The sequence below is a fragment of the Sceloporus occidentalis genome, unplaced genomic scaffold, assembly GCF_023333645.1.
Source record: "Sceloporus occidentalis isolate IW3139 unplaced genomic scaffold, rSceOcc1.0.p SCAF_6, whole genome shotgun sequence".
In the NCBI taxonomy this organism is placed as follows: domain Eukaryota; kingdom Metazoa; phylum Chordata; class Lepidosauria; order Squamata; family Phrynosomatidae; genus Sceloporus; species Sceloporus occidentalis.
The window spans coordinates 784,070-807,705 of record NW_028316986.1 but is presented as its reverse complement, the minus strand read 5'-3'; the positions used below and the strand labels follow the sequence as shown (position 1 = coordinate 807,705).

General features: G+C 49.9%; 1 protein-coding gene across 1 annotated transcript in view; it reads left to right on the top strand.

Annotated features, from left to right (window-relative positions):
• The window catches only part of LOC149310297 (GRB2-associated and regulator of MAPK protein 2-like), a 33,966-nt gene that overhangs the window by 5,133 nt on the left and 5,197 nt on the right, over nt 1-23,636 (top strand). Inside the window, exons 2-5 of the mRNA XM_089528369.1 lie at nt 4,130-4,270; nt 13,333-13,463; nt 15,017-16,276; nt 17,951-18,114. Of these exons, the coding sequence (XP_089384495.1) occupies nt 4,130-4,270; nt 13,333-13,463; nt 15,017-16,276; nt 17,951-18,114 (1,696 nt within the window). The remainder of the gene's footprint in view (nt 1-4,129; nt 4,271-13,332; nt 13,464-15,016; nt 16,277-17,950; nt 18,115-23,636) is intronic.

The window sequence follows — 23,636 nt, the reverse complement described above, 5'->3', positions numbered from 1 at the left end:
AATTGCTTTGCGATCCGAATTGATGGATTGATGGATTGGTTTGGCAGCGGAGCGTGGCTCACACGACATTTGCCCCGATCGTATTTGTTGCTGTGAAATAAAATAAAATTACCCACTTATGGTTCACATTGACGAATGAATCGACTCAATTTAAACTGTTTCCTGCAGGAGTCTTTCTAAAAAACCCATTGGCAAATAAATCGGTTCAATTTGAAGCGTTTTCAGCGGGATTTCCCCCTCTGTCCATTGCGGCAAGGGCACTTGCGTCCTTCTGTAGGAGGGTCGAAGGGTGGGCAGACACAGGTTGTTCATTTCTGCTTCTCCACCCGGCGACTCCTTATCACAGCATGGTAAATCAATTCTGATCCGCACCTTGTTCACACTGACTCTGAATCGATTTGTGAATTCGATTCTTCAAATCAATTCTTGAAATCGATTCCAATCCATGTCTGGCTCACACTTGCTTGGAACCAATTTATCAAAATAGTTGTGGGGGGGGGGGGGGGAAACAGCGCCAAAAAGACGCAGGTTGAATGGGTCCAGCGCATGGTCCCCCTCTCCAAATCGCTTCAGTGATTTGGTTCCAGTGTGAACCATGGTCATTTAAACTGATTTGCAAACCGGTTTAAAACATAGTGGGAATGAGGCCTAAGTTGCATTGTGAGTGTTGGCACCAAATGCCTTTCTCCTTTTCCAGGGCAATCCGCTTAGCCATGCAAGTGCCAAGGTGTATTTGTGGACAGAGGGTCTTTGCAGGTGCCAGCTTCACCCAGACCGGTCAGCCGGCCCTTCCTTGGGTTGTCAGATGGAAACTCAGTGGAGAGATCTCCTCCCTTGACCGCTTGGGCAGAAGAGGGCATCTCAACAAGTGCAGCCAGGGAAGGAAACACCACCCCTGCTGCACCCTACAAACCATTCAAGGGAGAGGCACCTTCTCTGGTCCTCACCCTGGCATCCCTCCTCCTTCCCCAGCCTTGGGATGCTGGGCTCTGTGCCCACCGCCATGCCCACCTCCCTCTCGCCCGCCCAGCCCAGCAGGCCCAGATTCGGCCTCAATAGAGCCGGTCTTCCAGACAGGCCCTTTTGGGCTCGCAGCCCTGACCACTGAGCACGAACAAAGGGCCGTTTCCAGGGCAACCTGTCTCTCTTGGCAGCCAGGAAGGAGGATGGCCGGCTGGCATTGCTGCTCCATTGGGCTCGGCTGAAGGATGCGAGGGGAGGATGGGCTACGCTGCTTGGAAAGGCCTTTCCAGGGAGGGAGGGCGAGAGGGGCTCCTCTGCCCCTTGCAGACCCTCGCCCGCCATCTTTCAGTCCTGCTTTGCCAAGTTGCCAAACTGGCCTTGGGCTTTTGATGCCAACAAGGCATGATGCCAACGTGCTGCCAGGTGGATTGGGGCCGAATGCCTTCATTCGCCAGAAAGGAAAAGAAGCCGGGAGACATATAAGCATCTTCAAGATGATTGTGCGGAGGAAGATTTTCCCCATTCCACAACTGCAGTACAGTTCAAATGTGCAAAAGGTCAACATTAACATGGAACTAAACTATCAGGAACATTTAAACCCCCTTAAAGCATGCAATTTAAAATACTGAAAAGTCGTTCAGGTCTAGTATATTTGGATGTGAACTTTTCTGGACTGCAGTCCAGTTTTTCAGGTGTGCCTGAATCAGCCAGAGGTGCTTGAGCATCCTTAGGAAATGCAAGGTAACAGGGTCGAAATCGTATCCATATTGGCCACATAGCAAAGTACAGTACAGTCAGCCCTTCTTATCCATGGATTTGAGCATCCACAGCTTAAAAATGTTTTTTAAAAAGTATAAATTCCAAATGGCAAACCTTGGTTTTCTATTTTATATAAGGGAGACCATTTTGCTATGCCATTATATTTAATGGGACTTGTGCATCCACGGATTTTTGTATCCACGGTGGGTCCTGGAACCAAAGCTCAGCGGATGACAAGGATCCACTGTATCATCCACGATCCACAAGACATGGCCTCATAAAGTTGGCAACTTTATGAGGCCACCCAAAATGTACATTATACATGTTGCAAGCTTTTGAAACTCCACTGGTTTCTTTATCAGGCAAAAGCTACAGGAAAAGAGATTCCCCTCAACATTAGGAGGAACAGCCTAACCGTAAGCTGTTTGACAGGGGAAGACACTTCCTTGGAAAGTGATGGAGTCTCCTTCCTTGGAGGTTTTTAGACAGAGGCTGGGTGGCCATCTGGCAATGGGGACGCTTTGATTGAGAGTTCCTGCATGGTGGAAGGGGGTTGGACTGGATCAGGGCCCTTGAGGGTCTCTTCCAACTCTAGGATCTATGATTCTATGATCCTCCTTTTCCAAGACATACCCTACATTTCAACCTTCTGTCCAGGAGGAATTTCAAAATGTCCTCCATTCTGAGCAGGATTAAGAAGCATGCATTTACATTTATATGAGTGTTGGCCATGACCTACATTTGGCATTGTCTTGCCCTCCTTTGTGGTTAGGGCCTTTGGTCACCCTGCTCTTGCTTTGGACACTTGTTTTGCCAAGCGGCTCATGGTGCATCTTGTATCATCTGCAAGCAACGGTTGCAAAGCCCATGGTGTCCCCTGGCCTCCGCCTCCATAGGGCTGGTGAGCCTGCTCCAGATTTTAGCCTGAACCTTAATTATCCAGAGTGCTGTAAACTTATTTTGGGGATGGGGTTCACCAGCTTGGATGGTACCTTTAGTATTTGGACCTGGCACAGATAAACCAAACCCACTGGAAACTGGCACTGGAAATGCTTGGTGTCTCTTAGGCTGCGTCTATGTTGTGTGCCTTCAAGTCATTTCTGATTTAAGACATCCCTATCATGGGGTTTTCTTGGTAGGTTTCTTCAGGGGGTGTGTGTTGCTATTGCCATCCTCTAAGGCTGAGAGAGTATGACTTGTGCAAGGTCACCCAGTGGGTTTGTATGGCTGAGTGGGGATTCGAACCCGGGTTTCTAGAATCATAGTCTAACATTCAAAGAACTACACCACACTGGTTTTTATTGCAGTCTGACACCACTTTAACTGTGGTCTAATCTGCACTGCAGATTTAATGCTTTAACTGCCATGGATCCATTCTATGAAATCCTGGGATTTGCAGTTTATTGCGGCACCAGAGCTGCCTGACATAGAAGGCTAAATCTTACAAAACTATAAATCCTAGAATTCCACAGCATTGAGCCAGAACAGTTAAATCGATGTCAAAACTGAATTCATTCTGCAGTGCAGATGTGATCTGTGATGGCTCCATGCTACAGAATCCTGGGATTTGTAGTTTTGTGAGGCAGCACTCTTGGGCAGAGAAGGCTAAAGACCCTGTGAAACTACAAATCCCAGGATTCCATAGGATGGAGCTGTAACACTTAAAATGGTGCCAAAGTGCATGATTTCTACAGTGTAGATGCATCTTCAGATTGGGAAAGGGGGAAAAAACACAGAAAATAACTGAATTGCAATCCAGATTCCATCCAGTATCTTTGAGAGTAATGGGAAAGGCCTGTGCCCAGGTGACCCAGATGTTGCTAGTTGTGGATGATGGGTTTTCCTCTCTGTGGAGTTTATCACACAAAGGAGATTGGGAGTTTATCCCATGAACATCCTGGAGAAATCGCGTGATTACGTGAAACAATTTCACATGACATTGCACAAAACCCGCCATTAAAGTGGTCACAAAGAAGCATTAATGCACATCTTTTTACTTTCGAGATTTCAGTGACAGTGCATTTCCAATATTACTTTATTTGCACAATTGCGTGTGATAATCATTCAGGCAATTACTCCGCATTTTTGCTTTATTTACAGGATGCTTTAAGTGCACTTTAATCTCTCTTTAATGCTGAAATTAGCCCAGTGTGATAAACTCCTGTGTGCTATTGAGAAAGAGAGGGACAGAGAGTCTCTTGGGTTTCATCTTTATCATTATTTGTCCTGAGCACTTAGCAAAAACGCTCAGGATGGCTTTCAGAATCCTCTGGATCAAAGCTGAAGACGGCTGCTTTCTTCTGCCGAGGGGCTGCAGGGCAGCTAGGGAGATATTTGGGGGCTCGGGGGCTGTCTCTGGGGGGCTACATCAGGCTCTCACACTGTCCTCTCCCCCTGGTCCTCTTAGGCGAATATGTGGAAGGCTTTGGCGACCAGGACGTGCTCCTCATCCACTCTTGCCGCCAGTGGACCACAGTGACTGCTCACAGCCTGGAAGAAGGACACTACGTCATTGGGCCAAAGATTGACATTCCTCTCCAATATCCAGGTAAGAAGGAAGGAAGGAAGGAAGGAAGGAAGGAAGGAAGGAAGGGGACAGCAGGTAAGCAGGGGGCGGCAGCAGGATCACAGCCACAGGGCCATGGCTTGTGGTTGGGTTCATGGTTCTGGATCAGTGGTTCCCAAACTTTGGTCCTCCAGAAACTGGAATGTGTCCAGAGGAGGGTAAATAAAATGGTGAAGGGCCTGGAGGCCATGCCTTATGAGGAGAGACTGAGGGAGCTGGGGATGTTTAGCCTGGAGAAGAGATGAATAAGAGGTGACATGAGAGCCCTGTTTAAGTATTTGAAGGAGTGTCACATTGAGGATGGAGCAAACTTGTTTTCCGCTGCTGCAGGGTTTGGTTCTCATGCTCCACTCCTGGAAGCAGCCTCAGCATGGGCTGATGTTTCTTTTGTCAGTACAGAAGCAGGATACCAGTGTCCTTCCCTGCAGGCCTGTTGTGCCCCAGAGCAAGTGCCAGATCTAGAACACCTCTGCTACCTTTCGGCCAGCACTTGCAAAGAGGCCGGATGGTGTGAAAGGTCAGCTAAGGGTTGGGGGTCTGGGAAAGAGAAGGGGAAGCCATGGCGCCATACTGGGAGGCAGTGGGATCTGCTGGGCAGATGGCGGAAGGGAGCCGAGGGAATTAAGCGGGAGGGCTGAGCTCATCCCTGGCCTTTAATGAGTGCGCTAAGTGCTTCCCATCTTTGGTTATGATGTGCAAGGATGAATAAATCATGGGAGGAGGGCAGCCAGGCGGCTAATCGCTGCTCCTGGGGGAAAGAGATGGGCAGCAGGAGGGGAGGGAGCCTGGTGTTAACCACGGCTGGCCCAGACCCACTGGCCGGGGAGAAGGTGGCCAGAGGGTGGTCAGCAGCCTTGGCTGGACATGGAAGGAGAGGAAGGCTGGCTTCTGGAGCACAACGTGGATGGGCAGATGAGAGGCCTCACCCCGTCTCCCAGCTGTGGAACTCCCTGCCACAAAACCAGAGAACCCTGGAGTTGGAAGAGGCCCCAAGGGCTATCAGGTCCAACCCCATTCTGCCATACAGCAAGACACCGCTTTCTGTGAGAGACAGCCATCCAGCCTCTGTTCAAACACCTCCAGAGAAGGAGGCACGCCACTCTCTGAGGAAGCGTCTTCCACTGTTGGATGGCTCTCACTGCTAATAAATTCCTCCTAAGGTTGAGCTGGAATCTCTTTTCCTGTAGTTTGAATCCATTGCTTCGTGTCTGAATCTCTGGAGCAGCAGAAAACAAGTTTGCTCCATCTTCAATGAGACACCCCTTCAAATGCTTAAATAGGGCTATCATGTCTCCTCTTAACCATCTCTTCTCCAGGCTAAACATCCCCAGCTCCCTAAGGCGTTCCTCATAGGACATGGTTTCCAGGCCCTTCACCATTTTGGTCACCCTCCTTTGGACACATGGCTCCAGGTTCTCAATGTCCTTTTTGAATTATGAGCCCAGAACTGGACACAGTCTTCCAGGTGGGGCCTGACCAAAGCAGAATAGAGTGGCACTATGACTTCCCTTGATCTAGAGACCATACTTCTATTGATGCAGACTAAAATCGCATTAACCTTTTTAGATACTGCTTCACACTGTTGACTCATGTTCCATTTATAGTCTAGATCCCTTTCACTGTTGTCAAGCCAGGTGTCCCCCATGCTATATCTCTTTGTTTGATTGTTTGCTGTCTAAGTGTAGTTCCTTATATTTCTCCCTGTTGAAATTCACTTTATGCATTTTGGCGATTGGTTACATTGCTAGATATAGAGACTGCTGATTGGGGCTGGATAGATCCTTGGAGGAAAATGGGGCCATTGATCCCTATTGGACCAGATGGCAACCCAGAGGCATCTCCAGTACCAAAGGCAGCAGTTGTTGATGTTGTTGTGTGCCTTTAAGACAACTCCATGTCGATACAGTCCCAGTCTTAAATATTCTTCATTCTAAAATGAAGTTAGAATGAAGTTAAAGTGGTGTCAAACTGGATTATTTTTGCAGTTAGGATGCAATCCCAGTCTTAAATAGTCTTCCTTCTTAAATATTCCTCATTCTAATATTACCAGTTTTTCTAGGAAGAAAAGCCTTTTAAAAAGAACACAGAAAGAAAACACATATGCCCCCCCCTCCGCCTTGAATTTATTCCCTTGGGCCTTTGTACCTCTAGTCTGATCCCAAGCAGCTCTTTTGCGGGGACAACCAGATATATCAACGTACGCACAAGGAATGCAAACCTTGTGAAGACAACAGTTTGTCCTGACACCTGGGCATCGGCTGGCACCGAGAGATGGAGGGAAGGGGCAGAGGATGTGCCAGGAGACCCCCGGCCCCCTTGCCCCTCTGCCCAGCTGGCGCACCAATGCCTCCCCCTCCCCACCATTGCAGCCCCTTCATGCCCACCTCTCCTTTTCCCAGGGGAAAGCCAAAGAGGGCCACAGCTGCTTCCAGGACCACAGGCGGATTGGTTGGCAGGAGGGGTCTCAGGGCTTTCTCAGAAACCCCCCTCCCATGTCATCTCTCTTGCTCTCATTTCTTTGGCTGCACCATCTGCCTCTGACTGCCCAGCCTCTGTTTGGTCTCCTTGTTGGCTGGAGATGGAGGAGAAGATGTTGCCCAGCAAAAGAGGGGCAGAACTTGGGGGGTGTTTGCAAAAGGAGGCTGTCACAGCTGGGGTGGGCAGGAAGGAAGGAAGGAAGGAAGGAGGGTGGGTGGGTGAAGGATGGGTGGACAGAGAAGTTCTGGGCACCATAATTTAAAAAATTTGTGTGGACAGGCCAGAGGGTGTCCAGGGGAGGAGGACCAAAATGAGGGTCTGGAAACCATGAAGCCCTATGAGGAAAGACTCAGGGAACTGGGGATGTTTAGCCTGGAGAAGAGAAGGTTAAGAGGTGATATGATAGCCCTGTTTAAATATTTGAAGGGAGGCCACATTGAGGAGGGAGCAAGCTTGTTTTCTGTTGCTCCAGAGACTAGGACCCAGAACAATGAATGCAAACTACATGAAAAGAGATTCCACCTCAACATTAGGAGGAACTTCTGGACAGGAAGAGCTGTTCAATGGTGGAAGACTCTCCTTTGGAGATTTTGGTGGAGTCTCCTTCCTTGGAGGCTGTCTTTAAGCAGAGGCTGGATGGCCATCTGTCAATGGGGATGCTTTGATTGAGAGTTCCTGCATGGCAGAATGGGGCCGGACTGGATGGCCCTTGGGGGTCTCTTCCAACTCTATTTTTCTATCTATGATTACAAAACAAAAGCTTTAAAACACTCTTATAAATATAAGCTAGTGCTTCTTAGTTGTTCTCCAAATGGAGGACATTCTGAAATTCCTCCTGGACAGAAGACTGAAATGTAGGACATGCCCTGGAAAAAGAGGATGTGTCTGGTCTTAATAGAACTCTTTCCAAGGTGGCTTCCAGCAGTGCCCCAGAAACCCCCAGCATGCAGAGAGGGCTGTTGGGGGGCTTCAGGGGGCAGGCGGCTCAGGAAGGCCATTAAGCCACAGCCACATCCGTCCATCCAGCTGCTCCCTTCCTCTCCAGCGGTCAGCAGCAAGGCCTTGGAGCCTGGCCTGATCGATTGGGCAGCCACTGACCCCTCCGCTTGGCCACCTTTTGTCCTGGGGGGGGTCTCCGCTTGTCTCTCTTTGATGACTGGGGACCCCAATGGGAGGCTGGGCAACATCCGTCCCATCTCTACTGCCAATGTGATTCCATCATTGTCATCATCATCATCATCATCATCATCATCATCATCATCATCATCATCTCTTACCCATCTCTCCCCATGGATCGAGGCAAGCAACAACAATAATTAACAAACAACACCAATTAACCAGCATCAGTTAAGACACACATCTGTTTAAAAGGAGAAATAAGATATACACATATCTTGCCCTGGACATGATTTGTTTTCAGCTTGCAGCCACCTTGTTCTCAGAGGTGGAATTGTCAGCTGTGCCTCTGAGCATGTGCCAAGTATCTTTTTCTCTCCATAAGCCATAGATAACCAGGCCCTGCTCTCCTGAGCTGCATGCGAAAGCCTTTTTGGGCGGGAGGCTAGCCTGCCCAAACAGGTCTGAGTTGCTGCACTATCTCATGGCCTGTTGTTTTGGGGGATTCTGGGGGCTGCAGTCCAAATAAGTAACTTTTCCATGATGCTGAAACAGACAGATCCTCAGTTAGATTTTTGTACTTTAAAAAGGGAATTTGACCAAAGCTGTGTAAGACGGATCCATGTCATGATGGTTGACTATTTCCAGCATTTGCTTTTAGAATCATAAAATCATAAAGAGACCACAAGACCCATCGAGTCCAACCCCATTCTGCCATGCAGGAATTCACAGTCAAAGCATCCCCATTGACAGATGCCCATCCAGCCTCTGCTTAAAGACCTCCAAAGAAGGAGACTCCACAAAAACCTCAGAGAAAAGAGTGTGTTCCACAGTCGAACAGCCCTTATTGTCAGGAAGTTCCTCCTAATGTTGAGCTGGAATCTCTTTTCCTGCAACTTGCATCCATTGTTCTGGGTCCTGTTCTCTGGAGCAGCAGAAAACAAGCTTGCTCCCTCCTGAATGTGACATCCCATCAGATATTTAATCAGGGCTATCATGTCACCTCTTAACCTTCTCTTCTCCAGGCTAAACATCCCCAGCTCCATCAGTCGTTCCTCAAAGGGCTTCATGGTTTCCAGACCTTTCACCATTTTAGTCGCCCTCCTTTGGACACATGGCTCCAGTTTCTCAGCATCCTTTTTGAATTGTGTGGCCCAGAACTAGACACAGGATTATTCCTGACCACAGCAGAATAGAGTGGCACTATGACTTCTCTTGATCTAGACACTATACTTTTATTGATGCAGCCTAAAATCGCATTGGCCTTGTTAGCTGCCGCATCGCACTGTTGACTCATGTTCAACTTGTGGTCAACTTGGACTCCTAGATCCCTTTCACACGGATAAGGCTCTCGTTCAGCCAGGTGTCCCCCATAATCCTCTATCTGTGCCATTCATTTTTCCGCCCTAAGTGCAGTACCTTACATTTCTCCGTGTTGAATTTCAAATAGAGGTGGTTTAAATGGTTTTAATTCTCTGGATTGCTCAGTGCCATTATAAACATTTTATTGTCTATATTTAGTCTATGTGTTTTGCTTGTACAGTAGGGGCTCTTGGTCTCCTTTAGGATTTGGTTCCAAGACCCCCATGGATAACGAAATCCATGGGTGCCCAAGACCCATTATATAGAATGGGGTTACTATTATTATTATTATTATTATTATTGTCGTCGTCGTCGTCATCATCATTGCAGTGAGCCCTTGATATCCTTTGGGGTTTGGTTCCAAAATCCCCCATGGGATTTTGTGGGATACCTTGAAATAGAAGTGGCTCAGAAAACTGCCTGAGGATTGCGGTGTGGCTGGCGATGATGAGGGTCAAGAGAGATACGGACAGAGAGTCTGCCTGACCTCAAGCGAGCCCAAACTGGAAGTGGCCAAGTGGGCATACAGTAGTTATAGTGTGAAACCAATCCTAAGGCAGAGTTTGGGATTCGAGTGGATTTTCCAGAGGAGGAATGGTCAGACAATCAATGCAAATGTCTCTGGATTTCATTGTATGGCTTGGTGGCTTCCTCCGCACTCAGGGTGACCAGATGTCCTCACCGCAAAGTTGGACAAGGCACCTGAAAATGTAGGACATTCAAGGAAAATGGAGGATATGACCAAGCAAGAGCTAAAAACACTCATAGGCATGTAAATGCATGCTCCAAATGGAGGACGTTTTGGAATTTCTCCTGGACAGAAGGCTGAAATGGAGGACATGTCTTGGAAAAGGAGGACGTCTGATCACCCTGTCTGCAATGGGGGCACCTTTGCGGCTACATGCCTCGGCCAGTGGTTAAATGCCTGGGCTGCAGCCATTCACTCAAAACCACAAGACCAGCAAAAGGGCCCAAGCTCGACTCAGGCTTGCATCCTTCCGAGGAGGGAGCTAAAATGAGTACCCAGACTGTTGGGGGCAAATTAGCTTACTTGCTAATTAGCTTACTTGCTGTTCACCGCTATGATCTTTGGAATAGCGGTATATAAATAAAACAAATTATTATTATTATTATTATTATTATATACATTAGATTTCTTACATGTATTTTAGACGTACATGCCTTAGCCATGTATATACTTTCAAAGTATATAGATTAGATATCAAGTTTTATAACAGAAAGGAGCGGGGCGCATGGGGTAACATGGTTGTGTGTGTACATGTGTGCACATGGAGGAGACACAGTCCCTCAACCCCAAGGAGATCTTTACATTTGGTTTCCCAGCATTATTGTGTTGCTGCCAATTGCCACCAAGTTGACTTTGACTTACGCCGACGCCGTGAACAAGGGACCTCCAAGTCGCCATCTTCTCAGCCTATCTGCTCAGCTCTTGCAGAGTTGGTGGCTTCATTGATGGAGTCTGTCCATCTGGAACAGGGTCTTCCTTTTTTCCCTAATGCCTTCATAGGATCATAGAATCCTAGAGTTGGAAGAGACCTCAAGAAGGACCCTGATCCAGTCCAACCCCATTCTGCCATGCAGGAACTCTCCATCAAAGCACCCCGATTGACAGATGGCCATCAAGCCTTCTACCTTGTTCTTCTTAATAATACTATAATAATAATAATAATAATAATAATAATAATAATAATTTGTATTCCATTTTTTTCACAAAGGAATCAAAGCAGATTCCAACAGTACTATAAATAAAACATGAAACAGTTAAAAATTACAATTTAATAACCCCCAAATCCCAACCCTCCCCCATCATAAAAACAGTGATCAACCCATAAAAAGAGATTAAGCATTAAAAAAAATAAAAAACTATCCAATAGAAATACATCAAAATGTTGGGCAGATTAGCGGAAGAAATGAATCTTCCTCTAGAGGAAGAGGAAGAGGAAGAGGAAGAGGAAGAGGCGGGGGCGATGGCATCAAACAATTTTGGTATCGGTAGCAATAGAGGTGTCAATAGAGGGGGAGGCAAGTCTAATGGATCTAACCTAGTCTAGGAAGGCCTGCCGGAAGAGATCCGTCTCAATAGCCTTTTAAAGGCTTCCAAGGTGGTAATCTGACGGATCGCATCCAGCCAGTCGTTCCAGAGCCTGGGAGTAACTGCTGCAAAGGAACGCTGGGTCATTGCCAAAGGTCTAGTCTTCTTAGGTTGTAGCAGGTCCTTCCCAGAGGACCAAAGTGTGGGGTGGATTATGTGGAAGAAGGCGCTCCCGCAAGTAGTCTGGACCCAGGCCATGTAGGGCTTGAAAGGTCAGAAACAACACCTTGTACCTTGCCCAGAAACTAATAGGCAACCAGTGGAGAGATTTTAAAATGGGTGTAATATGGGCAGTTCTGGATGTGCCCACGACCAACCTGGCTGCCATATTTTGTACCAATTGAAGTTTCCGAACTTGGTGTGAGGGTAGCCCCATGTAGAAAGCGGTGCAGAAGTCAAGCCGAGAGGTGACCAGCGCATGCATTACTGTTTCAAGGTCTCCCGGCTCCAGGAAGGGGTGCAGCTGGCATATCAGCCGAAGCTGAGAGCAGGTGCTCCTGACCATCGTATCCACCTGAGCCGTCAGTTGAAGCGACGAGTCCAGGAGCAGCCCAAGCTGCGGACAGAGTCCTTCAGGGGAAGTGTGACCCCGTCCAGAACTGGCTGGCATAACTCCATTCCTGGATTGGGAGTCCCTATTACTAGTACCTCCGACCTCCGTCTTACCTGGATTCAACTTGAGTTTGTTTTCCCTCATCCAGTCCATTACTGCATTCGGAGGAGAGATGCCATCCTTAGTCACTCCTGAGAGACATAGAGAAATATATCTGGGTGTCATCAGATAACACCTGCCCCATGTCTCCGGATGATCTCTCCCAGCGGCTTCATGTAAATGCTGAACAGCATTGGGGGCAGAATTGCGCCCTGAGGGACACCCGACATGAGCTCCCTCTATGTCAAATAACTGTCCCCAAGTGACACCATCTGGAACCTTCCCGAGAGGTAGGACCGGAACCAATGGAGTACAGTGCCCCCGATTCTCAGCTCTCCCTGGCGTTGTTGTTGTTGTTGTTGTTGTGTGCCTTCAAGTTGTTTCCGACTTATGGCAGCCCTAAGGTGAACCTGTCATGGGGTTTTCTTGATAGGTTTCTTCAGGGGAGGTTTGCCATTGCCTTCCCCTGAGGATAAGAGAGTGTGACTTGCCCAGAATCACCTGGTGGGTTTCCATGGCTAAGCAGGGAATCGAACCCTGGTCTCCCAGAGTCCAACTCCAATGCTCAAACCACTATGCCATGCTGGCACTTATCAAGTCTTTTTATCTTTTCTAATGAGACCTGATTTCTCATTATCTCTTCAGAGTACATAGAGAGACCTTGTAACACCTTTGAGACTAACTGGAAGAAAGAAATTGGCAGCATGAGCTTTCCTAGACTTCAATCTACTTCCACAGATGCATTTGGTGGAGTGGAAGCCAGGGACAGGGATATAGATGCCATAGGTATATGAGCCTGTCAATCCAAATGACAAATCTTTTGTGTATGGAGATGAAGTTGCAGGACCCGTTTTAACGATAGTCGCTAGTGCGCAAAGGCATAGGAAACTGGTTTTGGTGCATGGAGATGAAGTCTCTGTACTGATTCTACAGACTAACACGGCTATATCTTTGAATTCTTCAAAGTACAATTGCCTCAGTTGAGTCATTTTGGCTTCCAGGCAGGGTGACCAGATCTCCTTGTTGCATTTGCCTCGCTTCATGGCAATTGAAACCAATCACAGTAGGATCAGAACCGGTTTCAAATGGAAACGATGATAGAACCTGATCGGCAATTTGCTTTAAAGCATAGTGGGAATGCGGCCACAGTACATTTGTCATTATCTGCTTTAAAGGGATGTATTGCATCTGTTGTCATTTGTTTTGTTTTCTTGATGTGCATCTGTAAACCTGCCTTTGCCATTTCTTCCTTGACTTTCCCCTATACAGTCTTTCCTTTGAATGAAACCCTCAGGCGGTGTGTCCTGTGTTCTAATCCTGCAGGGAAGTTTAAGCTGCTGGACCAAGACCGGGACCTCCGGGAGCCCGTCCAGTACTTCAACAGCGTGGAGGAGGTGGCCAGCATCTTCCCAGACCGGGTCTTCGTCATGGAGGCCATCACCTTCAGCGTCAAGGTCGGTGGGCCGCTTGCGCTGCGATAGCCCTGGAATAAAAAGTGGGAGCGTGTGCGTGGGTCTGCGTTTGCAAAGAAAGGAGAGGACCAGCTGCCCCAGTTCTCAACACTTTAAGTCACTTCTCCTGGTCCAAATGTAGAATCTGACCCTTTGGCTGCAGCTTTGTCGCTGCCTCCATTAAGGAAGCCATGGCTGCTGCCCTGATTTTGCAAGACCTGAGCAGGGATATGGATGAGTCTCTTGGAGGTCTCTCATTCAGAAGGGTGATGCCATTAGCACAGAACAACAGAGAGAGTGTGATTTGCCCAAGGTCACCCAGTGGGTTTCCGTGGCCAAGCCAGGATTCGAACTCTGTGGGCAGTCAGTAGGGGCTGGCACTGGGAGTTACCATCACCAGGTGACGCCAACCCTAGTGACGCCACTGACTCTTTGCATTGTTAAGTCAAGTAAACCTTGCCAGACTGAATTGCTAGACTAAAACACACTATCTTCCTAATAAAATAAAAACAAAAACTTGGGGTTGCAGTGCCATGAACTGCCTGATTGTTGAAACTGCGGCATGATAAATAGACCAGGGCAAAAAGGATGCTCTTAGCTCCATGCAAAATAAACCTTGTTAAACTGAGCACCCGGACAGCTGTGGTCTAAGGCCTTGAAAGCACCATTTCATTGTCCATTTGCTGGGATCTCATACTGCCATTAAAGCCGGGAAGGTGCCCTTGGTTTGGGGTCTTCCCAGAAGCTTCTGCCTGAGAGAGAAGGAAGTGGAGAGCTGGGATCATCCTGCAGCCTTGGTCCCATCCTTCGTCTCACTCTCTCTGGTCCTTAATGCTTTGCTCTCCTCCTGGACTCAGCAGTCTGTTGAGCATAAATGCAGACCTTAAGATACCTATCCTGGCTTTATGGACTGTGCTTTAAGCCTGGGCTGGAGACAGGACTTGGAAGGCTGCGGGTGGGGGGCACATTTTAAAGCTTGTGTGCCTCCGCCTGGTTTCCTGGTGGTCCTCACCCCAGTGAAATCAGGTCTGCTTTGACAGACAGATTCTCTGAACAGGGCTGCCAAAATAAATAGGGCCCCTTTCCCCATTCTTGGGCCTTTGTCGTCCTCCCCGTCCTCGCAGTAGGAACAGAACTGAACAGACCTTTGGAAAAATGGCTTTATTAGACTACAATGCCCAGAATCCCCTGGCCATCCAGCATGGCCACTACCTCCCTCCCTCCCTCGTTTCCTTTCCTTTTCTCCCTCCCTCCCACCCTCCCTCCCTTTCTTTCTTTCTTCTCTTGCAAACTTGTCCTTCCCTCCCTCCCTCCCTTTTTTCCTTCTCTTGCAAGCTTGCCCTCCCTCCCAGCATCCGTCCCTTCCCTTTCTTTCTTTCCTTCCTTCCCTCCCTCACTCCCTCTCTTCCTTTTCTTCCTTCCCTCCTTCCCTCCCTCCTTCCTTCCTTCCTTCCTTCCTTCCTTCCTTCCTTCCTTCCTTCCTTTCTTTCCTTCCCTCCCTCCATCCCTTCCAGGGTCTCCTTCCTCATTCTCCTCTTTTCCTCTCTGCCCTGCAGGTCGTCTCAGGCGAGTTTAGCGAGGACAGTGAGGTTTACAACTTCACCCTCCATGCAGGGGACGAGCTGACCCTCATGGGCCAAGCGGAGATCCTGTGCGCCAAGACCCCTAAGGAGAAGTCCCGCTTCAACACTTTGCTTCGGAAGCTGGGCAAGGCGGGCGTCCCTGGCACCGGCACTGGCACTGGCACAGGCAGCAGTGGCATGACTAGCATCAGCGGGAGCATCAGCGGCAGCAAAGCCCTGAAGGGCAAGATGCCATGCCTGATCTGCATGAACCACCGGACAAACGAGAGCCTCAGCTTACCCTTCCAGTGCAAGGGCCGCTTCAGCACCCGCTCCCCGCTGGAGCTGCAGATGCAAGAGGGCGAGCACACAGTCCGCAGCATCATCGAGAAGGTGCGCCTCCCGGTCAACGTGACGGTGCCTAGCCGGCCACCCCGCAACCCCTACGACCTGCACGCCATCCGAGAAGGCCACTGCTACAAGCTGGTTAGCATCATCTCCAAGACGGTGGTGCTCGGCTGCGCCTTGCGCAAAGGCGAAGTGGTGCCCTTCCACTTGCTCCTCCTCACCGACATGCCCCGCTTTCTCCTCCCCGAGGGCATGCTGCGCCCAGGGGGCATTGGGGCCGGGGACCCCCACCTGGAGAAGCTGTTGCGGGAGAGTGCTGCCCTCTGCCAGGAGCGCTTTGACCCCAATGAGTACTCCAAGGCTGTGCGGGAGGCCAAGCCAGACTTCTCTGAGGAGTGCGCCAGCCCGCGGCGGGTGCAGCTGTGCCTCCAGGGCTGCTACGCCCGTGACGAGTTGGCACACTCCTTCCAGTGCCTCTCCCTCTGCCTCTACAGTGCCAGCACCGCCACTGCCGCATCTTCCTCCTCCTCCTCCACCGAGAGCACCAGCCAGGACTCAGGAGCCGGAAGGGGCCACCAGCGGCTGGTCCTTCCCTCCCGAAACCAGGAACATGCTACCTTTTTCTCTGAGGACCCTGAGCGGGAGTACGTGACGCCCGACTGGGCTGAGCCCACGTTCCGGACGCCACCGGAGCTGCCTTACGAGGAGCTGTGGGCCAACCAGAACTATGCAGAGCCCAGTGGGCGGCCGCTGTGGCCAGAGAGTGTCCACCCCAAGGTGGGCCCGAGGGACCTCATTTCCTTCGCCGGCCTGGGGTCTCCCATGGGGTCCCCGCGCCGTCCTGGGCTGCTGAGGGAGGACCCCCCAGGAGACGCACCACCCCCCGTCCCTCCCAAGTCAGATGCGGTAAGTGTCCCGCTTTGCAGGGCGCTAGGTGGGGACGGCAGGACTCCTGCACACATGCGACTTTGAGGTCTATCTTAGGAGGGGAAGCAAAGCAGCTGAACTTGCTTAAGAGTTAATATGTATAGAGGTTTTGTACCACTTTTGGGCTCATTCCCTCTATGATTTAAAGCGAATTGCTGATTGTTTTAAATGGTCTTTGTTCCCATTTGAAACCAGTTCCTGTCATAATTTGATCGATTCCTGTAGTGATAAAGCGAAGCAAATGCAACCCCCTCCGCTCTTTCCTGACACTCGTTCTTTGGCAGTTCTTTTGAAAAGAACTGATTCCAAAGTATGTTCAACAAGTGGGAACAACAGATCTGAATTGCATCATTCTGGAGCAGAGGGACGAATGGCAGAGGGGTGTTTACCGTCCCTCCCCAGCTTTTGGGAGATCCACCCTCCCCCCCGGGGCTGCCTTTGTGCTTCCAGTGTGACCGATGGGCGCATGATTTTTTTAAAAAAGTTAAATTGATAGAAGATTCGATTGATTGATTTTGGAACCACTTGCAATCAGTGAAGCAAGTAGTTGCAAAACCAATTAATTGACTCTTCTATCAATTTTTAAAAAGTAAAATTGATAGAAGATGTGATTCATTGGTTCTGCAACTACTTGCCTCTCTGATTGCAAGTAGTTGCAAAATAAATCAATTGCATCTTCTATCAATTCATTTTAAATATACATATATGGTTCCCAAGCCGGGCTGCCTGGGCTGCCACTTATGTCACTGATGACGCACAGATGATTGACATACTTATTGAAGCAGCGCAAACTAGTAAGGACAACAATCATGCCAAAAAAGAAGCAATTCTAAGGGGATAATGAAAAGATCTGCTTTCATAGTGGGAATGATGGACCTTTTGGAATCAATTTACCAACATGGAGCGAAGGCGAATCGCACACTGGTTTAAAATGTAAGTGGGAATGAGTCCAACTGAGTCCTGAAGTGCACTGATAAGCGGTATAGAAATGTAATTGCTATTGCTATTGCTAACTGGAAAAAGACTAAAGTAGACTTTCATCTACTCATTCATATGCTTATGGTGGAGAGGAAGCCAGGGACAGATGAGAGTGTAGGGGTTTAACTGAAGAAAACTGAAAAGGGATGTTGGCTACTGCAGACCCATTCAGTATGAGTAGAACCCATAAGCTCTATGTGATATGTAGTTTGCAGAACTGGACGCAGGATTATTCCAGGTGAGGCCTGACCAAGGGCAGAATAGAGTGGCACTATGTCTTCCCTCAATCTGTACTCCTATTAAATTTGAACCCATTGCTTTGTTCTGCTCTCCAAAGCAGCAAAAAACAAGCTCCATCTCTACAAAGCATCCCTTGAAATCAACAGCCGTTGTGTCCCTGCTCTGTCCTCCCTTCTCCAAGTTAAACCCTTCCAGCTCCCTCAGTCCAGGCCTTTGACCCTCTTGATCACCTTCCACTGGACACGGCCCTGCTCCTCCGTGTGGCTCTTGAACTCTGGTGCTGCCAGGGCTCTTCCTTCAGACTCCATGTCTCCATGTTGAGTCTACTGTGTGCACTGCATCTGGCAAGGTGGCCCCAAAAAGGACGTGGGCTTCTAGGTGGTTACAGGAAAGCTGATGACCACCCCTCTTTATGCCCTGTTCTGTCTCTTCCAGGTGAGAGAGGAATGCCGCCTCCTTGTCGCCCCACCAGTGCCTCCGCGGGGCCCCCATGGGCCCCCAACCTCCAGCCCTCCAGTGCCAATGCGCTTCCCCAAGCTCCAGGTGGCTGCCTCGCCCAGCTCCAGCCTTTCGTACTACTCATCCGGACTCCACGATGGGTGAGTAAAGGGACGTTTGGGCTTGCAAAAGGTTTGGGGAGGGGGATGAGGAGGTATGGCCTTCTCTGCGAGTCCTTGGGTGGCTCTGGGAGGGGTTCCTAGAATCCTAGAATCCTAGAGCATACCCTCCTGATTATATATAAGACACGAATCCACCTCCTTGAACTTCAGTGTCACTTTGTGTTCTGTTTTTAATAGCTAATTGTTATGTATTTTATTGAATTGTTGTGTCTTATTCTGCATTGTACCCCAAATTAGGTTGTGATCCCGCCTCGATCCACCCGGGAGAGGCGGGAAAATAATAATAATAATAATAATAATAATAATAATAATAGTTTATGTATATCTTCCTGCCTCTCCCAATTGAATCGAGGCGGGATCACAGCAGAGTTTAAAAAATACAATTAAAACATTACAATATTATTATCACACAAGTTAAAACCACAGTTAAAAACATAAAATCAACAATCATGGGGTCAGATGCTCCCGTTCCATACAGAACAGTCTATAATTCATAGAAGGCCAGGTGGGCATTCACGCCGAAAGAGCTCTGTCTTAACCGCCTTCCTGAAAGTTTCCAGGGATGTAGCAAGGCAGATCTCTGGGAGTCCGTTCCAAAGTCTGGGGGCAGCTATACTGAATGCTCTTTGGGAAGTGGAAACTTGTCTGGATGCTGCTATCTCTAACGAGTTCTTCCCACTTGTTCTGAGCGTGTGGGGTGGATTGTATGGGAGATGCGATCCCGTAAGTAACCCAGACCCAAGCCATGCATTGTGCCCGGAAGCTGATTGGGAGCCAGTGTAGACCTTTCAAGATAGGTGTTATATGGTCAAGTCTTGAAGAGTTAGTGACCAACCTGGCTGCCACATTTTGTACTAGTTGAACAAGGTAGCCCCATGTAGAGCGCATTGCAGAAGTCGAGACGAGGGATTACCAGAGCGTGCACTACAGCTTCAAGGTCCTTTCGGTTGAAGTAGGGTCGCAGTTGATACCAAGCACTTCTGGCCGTCGCATCCACTTGAGATGACAAACGTAGAGACGGATCCAGAAGTACTCCCAAGCTGCGAACTTCATCCTTCAGGGGAAGTGTGACCCCATCAAGGAGAGGTGGAAAAATTTCCTTCCCCAGATCTAAGGAGCCTATGGCAAGTACCTCTGTTTTCCCTGGTTTCAGTTTAAGTTTGTTTTTCCTCATCCAGCCCATTACTGACTCAAGGCAGGGATTCAGAGGGGAGAAGTCAGCCTTAGTCACTGTAGCAGTCGGGGACATAGAGAAGGACAGGTTGCTTACCTGTAACAGTATTTCTTCGAGTGGTCATCTGCGAATACATACAAATGGGTTTTACTGCGCCTGCGCAGTGCTGCTCGGAACCTACTGGAATCACTGGGCAAAGTTTACTTTGCAACATATAGAAACTTTTTGGCGGTAACCCCACCCACCCGTTATAAGGCTCCTGCCTTCCCGCTCTTTCCCCAGTTCCGCAATTTTTTCCGCCAAGGAGGCGATGGAAAGAGCCAATCAGAGCAGGACGCTGAGGGGATGGACGGGTGGGATTTGTATGTATTCGCAGATGACCACTCGAAGAAATACTGTTACAGGTAAGCAACCTGTCCTTCTTCTTCGTGGTCTCTGCGAATCATACAAATGGGTTTAGACTGACAAGCTTAGGTATGCGGCGGAGGGAGTGTCCTGGAACCAAAGCTATGGTAAACCAAAGGTATATTTATTGAAACAATAAACACCTTGAACCATAAAAGAGTCAGTCTTTTTGTTCATGCACAAACCAAACATAGCAATAACATTGCTAAACCTGAGAAGGGAACAAGGGGTCATGCAAGACCAGTCCCATAGAAATGTGCAAACCAACATTCAACAGAATGTAAAACAGTGGCATTATGTAGATAAATGCTGAAACACAAACCATCAGTAGTGCAATCAATGCAACCCTGAAACCAACACAGCCCTCCCGAAGGCTGCGTCTCGGATGGCTCTAGTGTCCAACCTATAATGCTTAATAAAAGTCAGAGGTTGGGACCAGACTGCAGCCTTGCAGACATCTTCCAAGGGAATCCCGGACAGGAATGCAGAGGATGCCGAAACTGCTCTTGTGGAGTGGGACCGAACTCTGCCAGGAAGAGGTTTGCCCAACAGTTCATAGCAGAGGTGGATGGTACCAGCCACCCATTTGGAGAACCTCTGCGCAGACACGGGCAACCCCTTCTTCGGTTCCGAGTAGCATTGGAAAAGTCTCTCGGACCGACTGGAGGTAGAAGTTCTGTCCAGGTAAAACGCCAGCGCTCTCCTGACATCAAGAGAGTGCAGACTACGCTCCGCATCCGAGGTCGGGTTGGAAGCGAGGGTGGGCAACACAATGTCCTGGCACATATGAAAGGCAGAGACAATCTTAGGCAGAAAAGTAATGTCTGTTCGGAGGACCACCTTGTCCTTGTGAAACCTCAGGAAGGGTTGGTCCCTCCGCAAGGCACAGAGTTCACCCGCACGGCGGGCAGAGGTGATGGCCACAAGAAAGGCAGTTTTCCAAGTCAATAGTCTCAAGTCTGCTGTGGCCATCGGTTCAAAGGGCTTGGACTGGAGTGCAGCCAGCACCGCCTCCAAGCTCCAAGCCGGAGTCGGTACCGATACGTGAGGGTACAGGTTGGCACATCCCTTAAGGAACCCCTTCACCAAGGGATCCCTGAAAAAGGAAGCCCTCCCCCCGAATTGATACTTGGCACAGATGGCAGACAAGTAGCACTTGATGGATGAGAGGCGCAACTCCTCATCCAATAGCGCCATCAAAAACTCCAGCACTACTGGAGTGGAGACCTGAGCAGGAGACAAGCCTTTTCCATCAAGGAAGAGGCTGAACCTCTTCCACTTCAGGGCATAGGACCGTTGAGTGGAAGGTTTCCTTGCAGCCAGGATCACCGTCCTCACCGCCTCCGGCAGGGCGGTTAGGGCTGTATCCTCCAGCCACCAGCGGCAGGCTCTCGATGTCCGGGTGCAGAATCTGGCCGTCCTGGATCGACAGCAGGTCCGGACGGAAGTCGAGGCAGAGAAAGCATCTCCTGGAGAGGTGGAGGAGGGATGCGAACCAAGGCTGTCTCGGCCACCACGGGGTGATCAGGATCGCATGCGAACAGTCCGTTGTCATCTTGGACACCACCCTGATGATGAGAGGGAAGGGAGGAAAGGCGTAAAGCAGCTCTCCCGTCCAAAGGAAGGCGAACGCGTCTCCGAGGGATCCGTCCATTAGCCTTCTGCAGCAGAATTGGGGACAGTGGCTGTTCCACTCGGTCGCGAAGAGGTCGATCCGGGGGGTTCCCCACCGGTCGAAGAGGTCGCTGACCGTCTCCGGATGGAGCCTCCACTCGTGACACACCGAAGAAGATCTCCTTAGGCGATCTGCCAACTCGTTGTCCTCTCCTGGGAGGTGAATCGCCTGGAGGAGCACCTGTCTTTGGATGCACCAGTCCCAGATGCGAAGAGTGATCTCGAGCAGAGTCCTGGACCTGGTGCCTCCTTGCTTGTTGATGTGATACATCACGGTAGTGTTGTCCGGCCTGAGGAGGACCACGTTGCCTGTGACGGTGAGCTCGAATGCCCTCAGAGCCTTCTCGACTGCGAGCATCTCCAAAGCATTGATGTGGAGATGTTTGTCCTGGGCCGACCACTTGTCCCTGACAACCAGGTCGAGCAGGTGGGCGCCCCAGCCTTCCAGAGAAGCATCTGTTGTCAAAGTCAATTGAGGCTGAGGCTGATGGAAGGGCATTCCGATACAGTCATTGCGGTCGTCCAACCACCATCTCAGGGATGCGGCCACCGGCCTCGGTACCGTGAGCCACTTTGACGGAGGGTCCTCCATTGGGGAAAAGACTGAGAGGAACCAGGACTGTAGTGGGCATAGGTGGAGCCTTGCCCACGGTGTCACGAAGGTCGTTGACGCCATGTGTCCCAGAGCAATGTGGACGTCCCTGGCCCTCACCCTTCTGTGGGAAATGCAAGGCTTCAGTGATGCTACTAACGCCTGGAAGCGGTCCGTAGGAAGGAAGGCGGAGCATCTTTCGGAGTCGAGGATGGCTCCGATGAACTTGGCCTGCCTGGCCGGAGTGAAGTGGGACTTTTCCTCGTTGACGACCAGTCCGAGAGAGTCCAACAGATGCAAGGCGAACGAAATTGCCTCTCGGAGGTCCTGTTGTGAGTCAGCGACAAACAGCCAGACGTCCAGGTAAGGGAAGACCCTGTAGCCCTTCTGGTGGAGGTATGCTACCACTGGAGCCATGCACTTTGTAAAGACCCGTGGAGCCGTGGCAAGGCCAAAGGGAAGCACGTTGTAGTGGTATGCGGTGGAGCTGACGGTGAAGGCGAGGAATCTCCTGTGGGACTCCCAAATTCCAATGTGGAAGTAGGCGTCCTTCAAGTCGACTGTTGCGAACCACAGGCCCTGGTAGAGAAGAGGCAAAATAGAAGCCAAGGTTACCATCCGGAACCGGCGGTATTCGAGGAAGAGGTTCAATTCTCTTAAGTCCAAGATGGGTCTGATGCCCCCATCTGCCTTCGGTACCGTGAAGTACCTGAAGAAAAAGGCCCTGGAACAGTGTTTGGGGGGTAACGGGGAGATTGCCCCTTTGAGAAGCAAAGCGCGCACTTCGTCGAGAAGGGTGTCCGGGGGGGTGGGTGGAAATAAAAGCTCTGGTGGGCGGGAGCTCTTCGAACTCGAGGGAATAGCCCCTACAGACAATGTCTAGCACCCAGGAGTCGGAGGAAATAGAGGCCCATACGTTGGCAAAGGGCCTAAGGATGTCCAAAAAGCACAGAGGAGAGGCGAAGTGCGCGGGAAGTTTTCATGCCCTCTTTTTGCCTTGATCGGGGTCTTGCCGGCGGTTCTTACGGTACCGGGAAGACTGATTGCGGCGGCCAGAAGACGAAGAGGACTGGGACGGGTACCTCTGGCGCTGAGAGCCCTGCTGTTGAAACTGGTGGTCCTGATAGGAGGACCTATGAAATTGACCTTGCTACTGTTGCCAAGGGCGAAATCGCTTGCGGAAAGGGGATGGAACGGGGGCCGACATACCATGTTTTCTCACCACCGCCTTCATCCTGAACTTTCGATTAAGTCTATCGTCAGTCTCGGCATGGAAGAGGCCCGAGTCATCAATGGGCATGTCTTCAATGGTGGCTCTGATGCTAGAATTGAGGTCTGAGCCCCTTAGCCAGGCGTGCCTCCTTAGGGCGATGGATGCTGCCATGGCCCTGCCCAAACACTCCACGACATTCCTGGACGCCGTGATGAGCCAGGTGCCAGTGGAATGGGCCTCATCCCTGATTTCAGTCAGTGTCCGTTGCACCCCATCCGGGACATCCGGCACGATCGGGGAGATGCCCTCCATCAGGGTTTGGACATAGGCGCCCATACAGGCAGTATAGTTGGTTGCCTTCACTGCCAACGCAGCCGCTGCATAAGCTTTTCTAGCCAAGGCATCAATCTTTTTGGCCTCCTTGTCCATTGGTGACGCCGCCT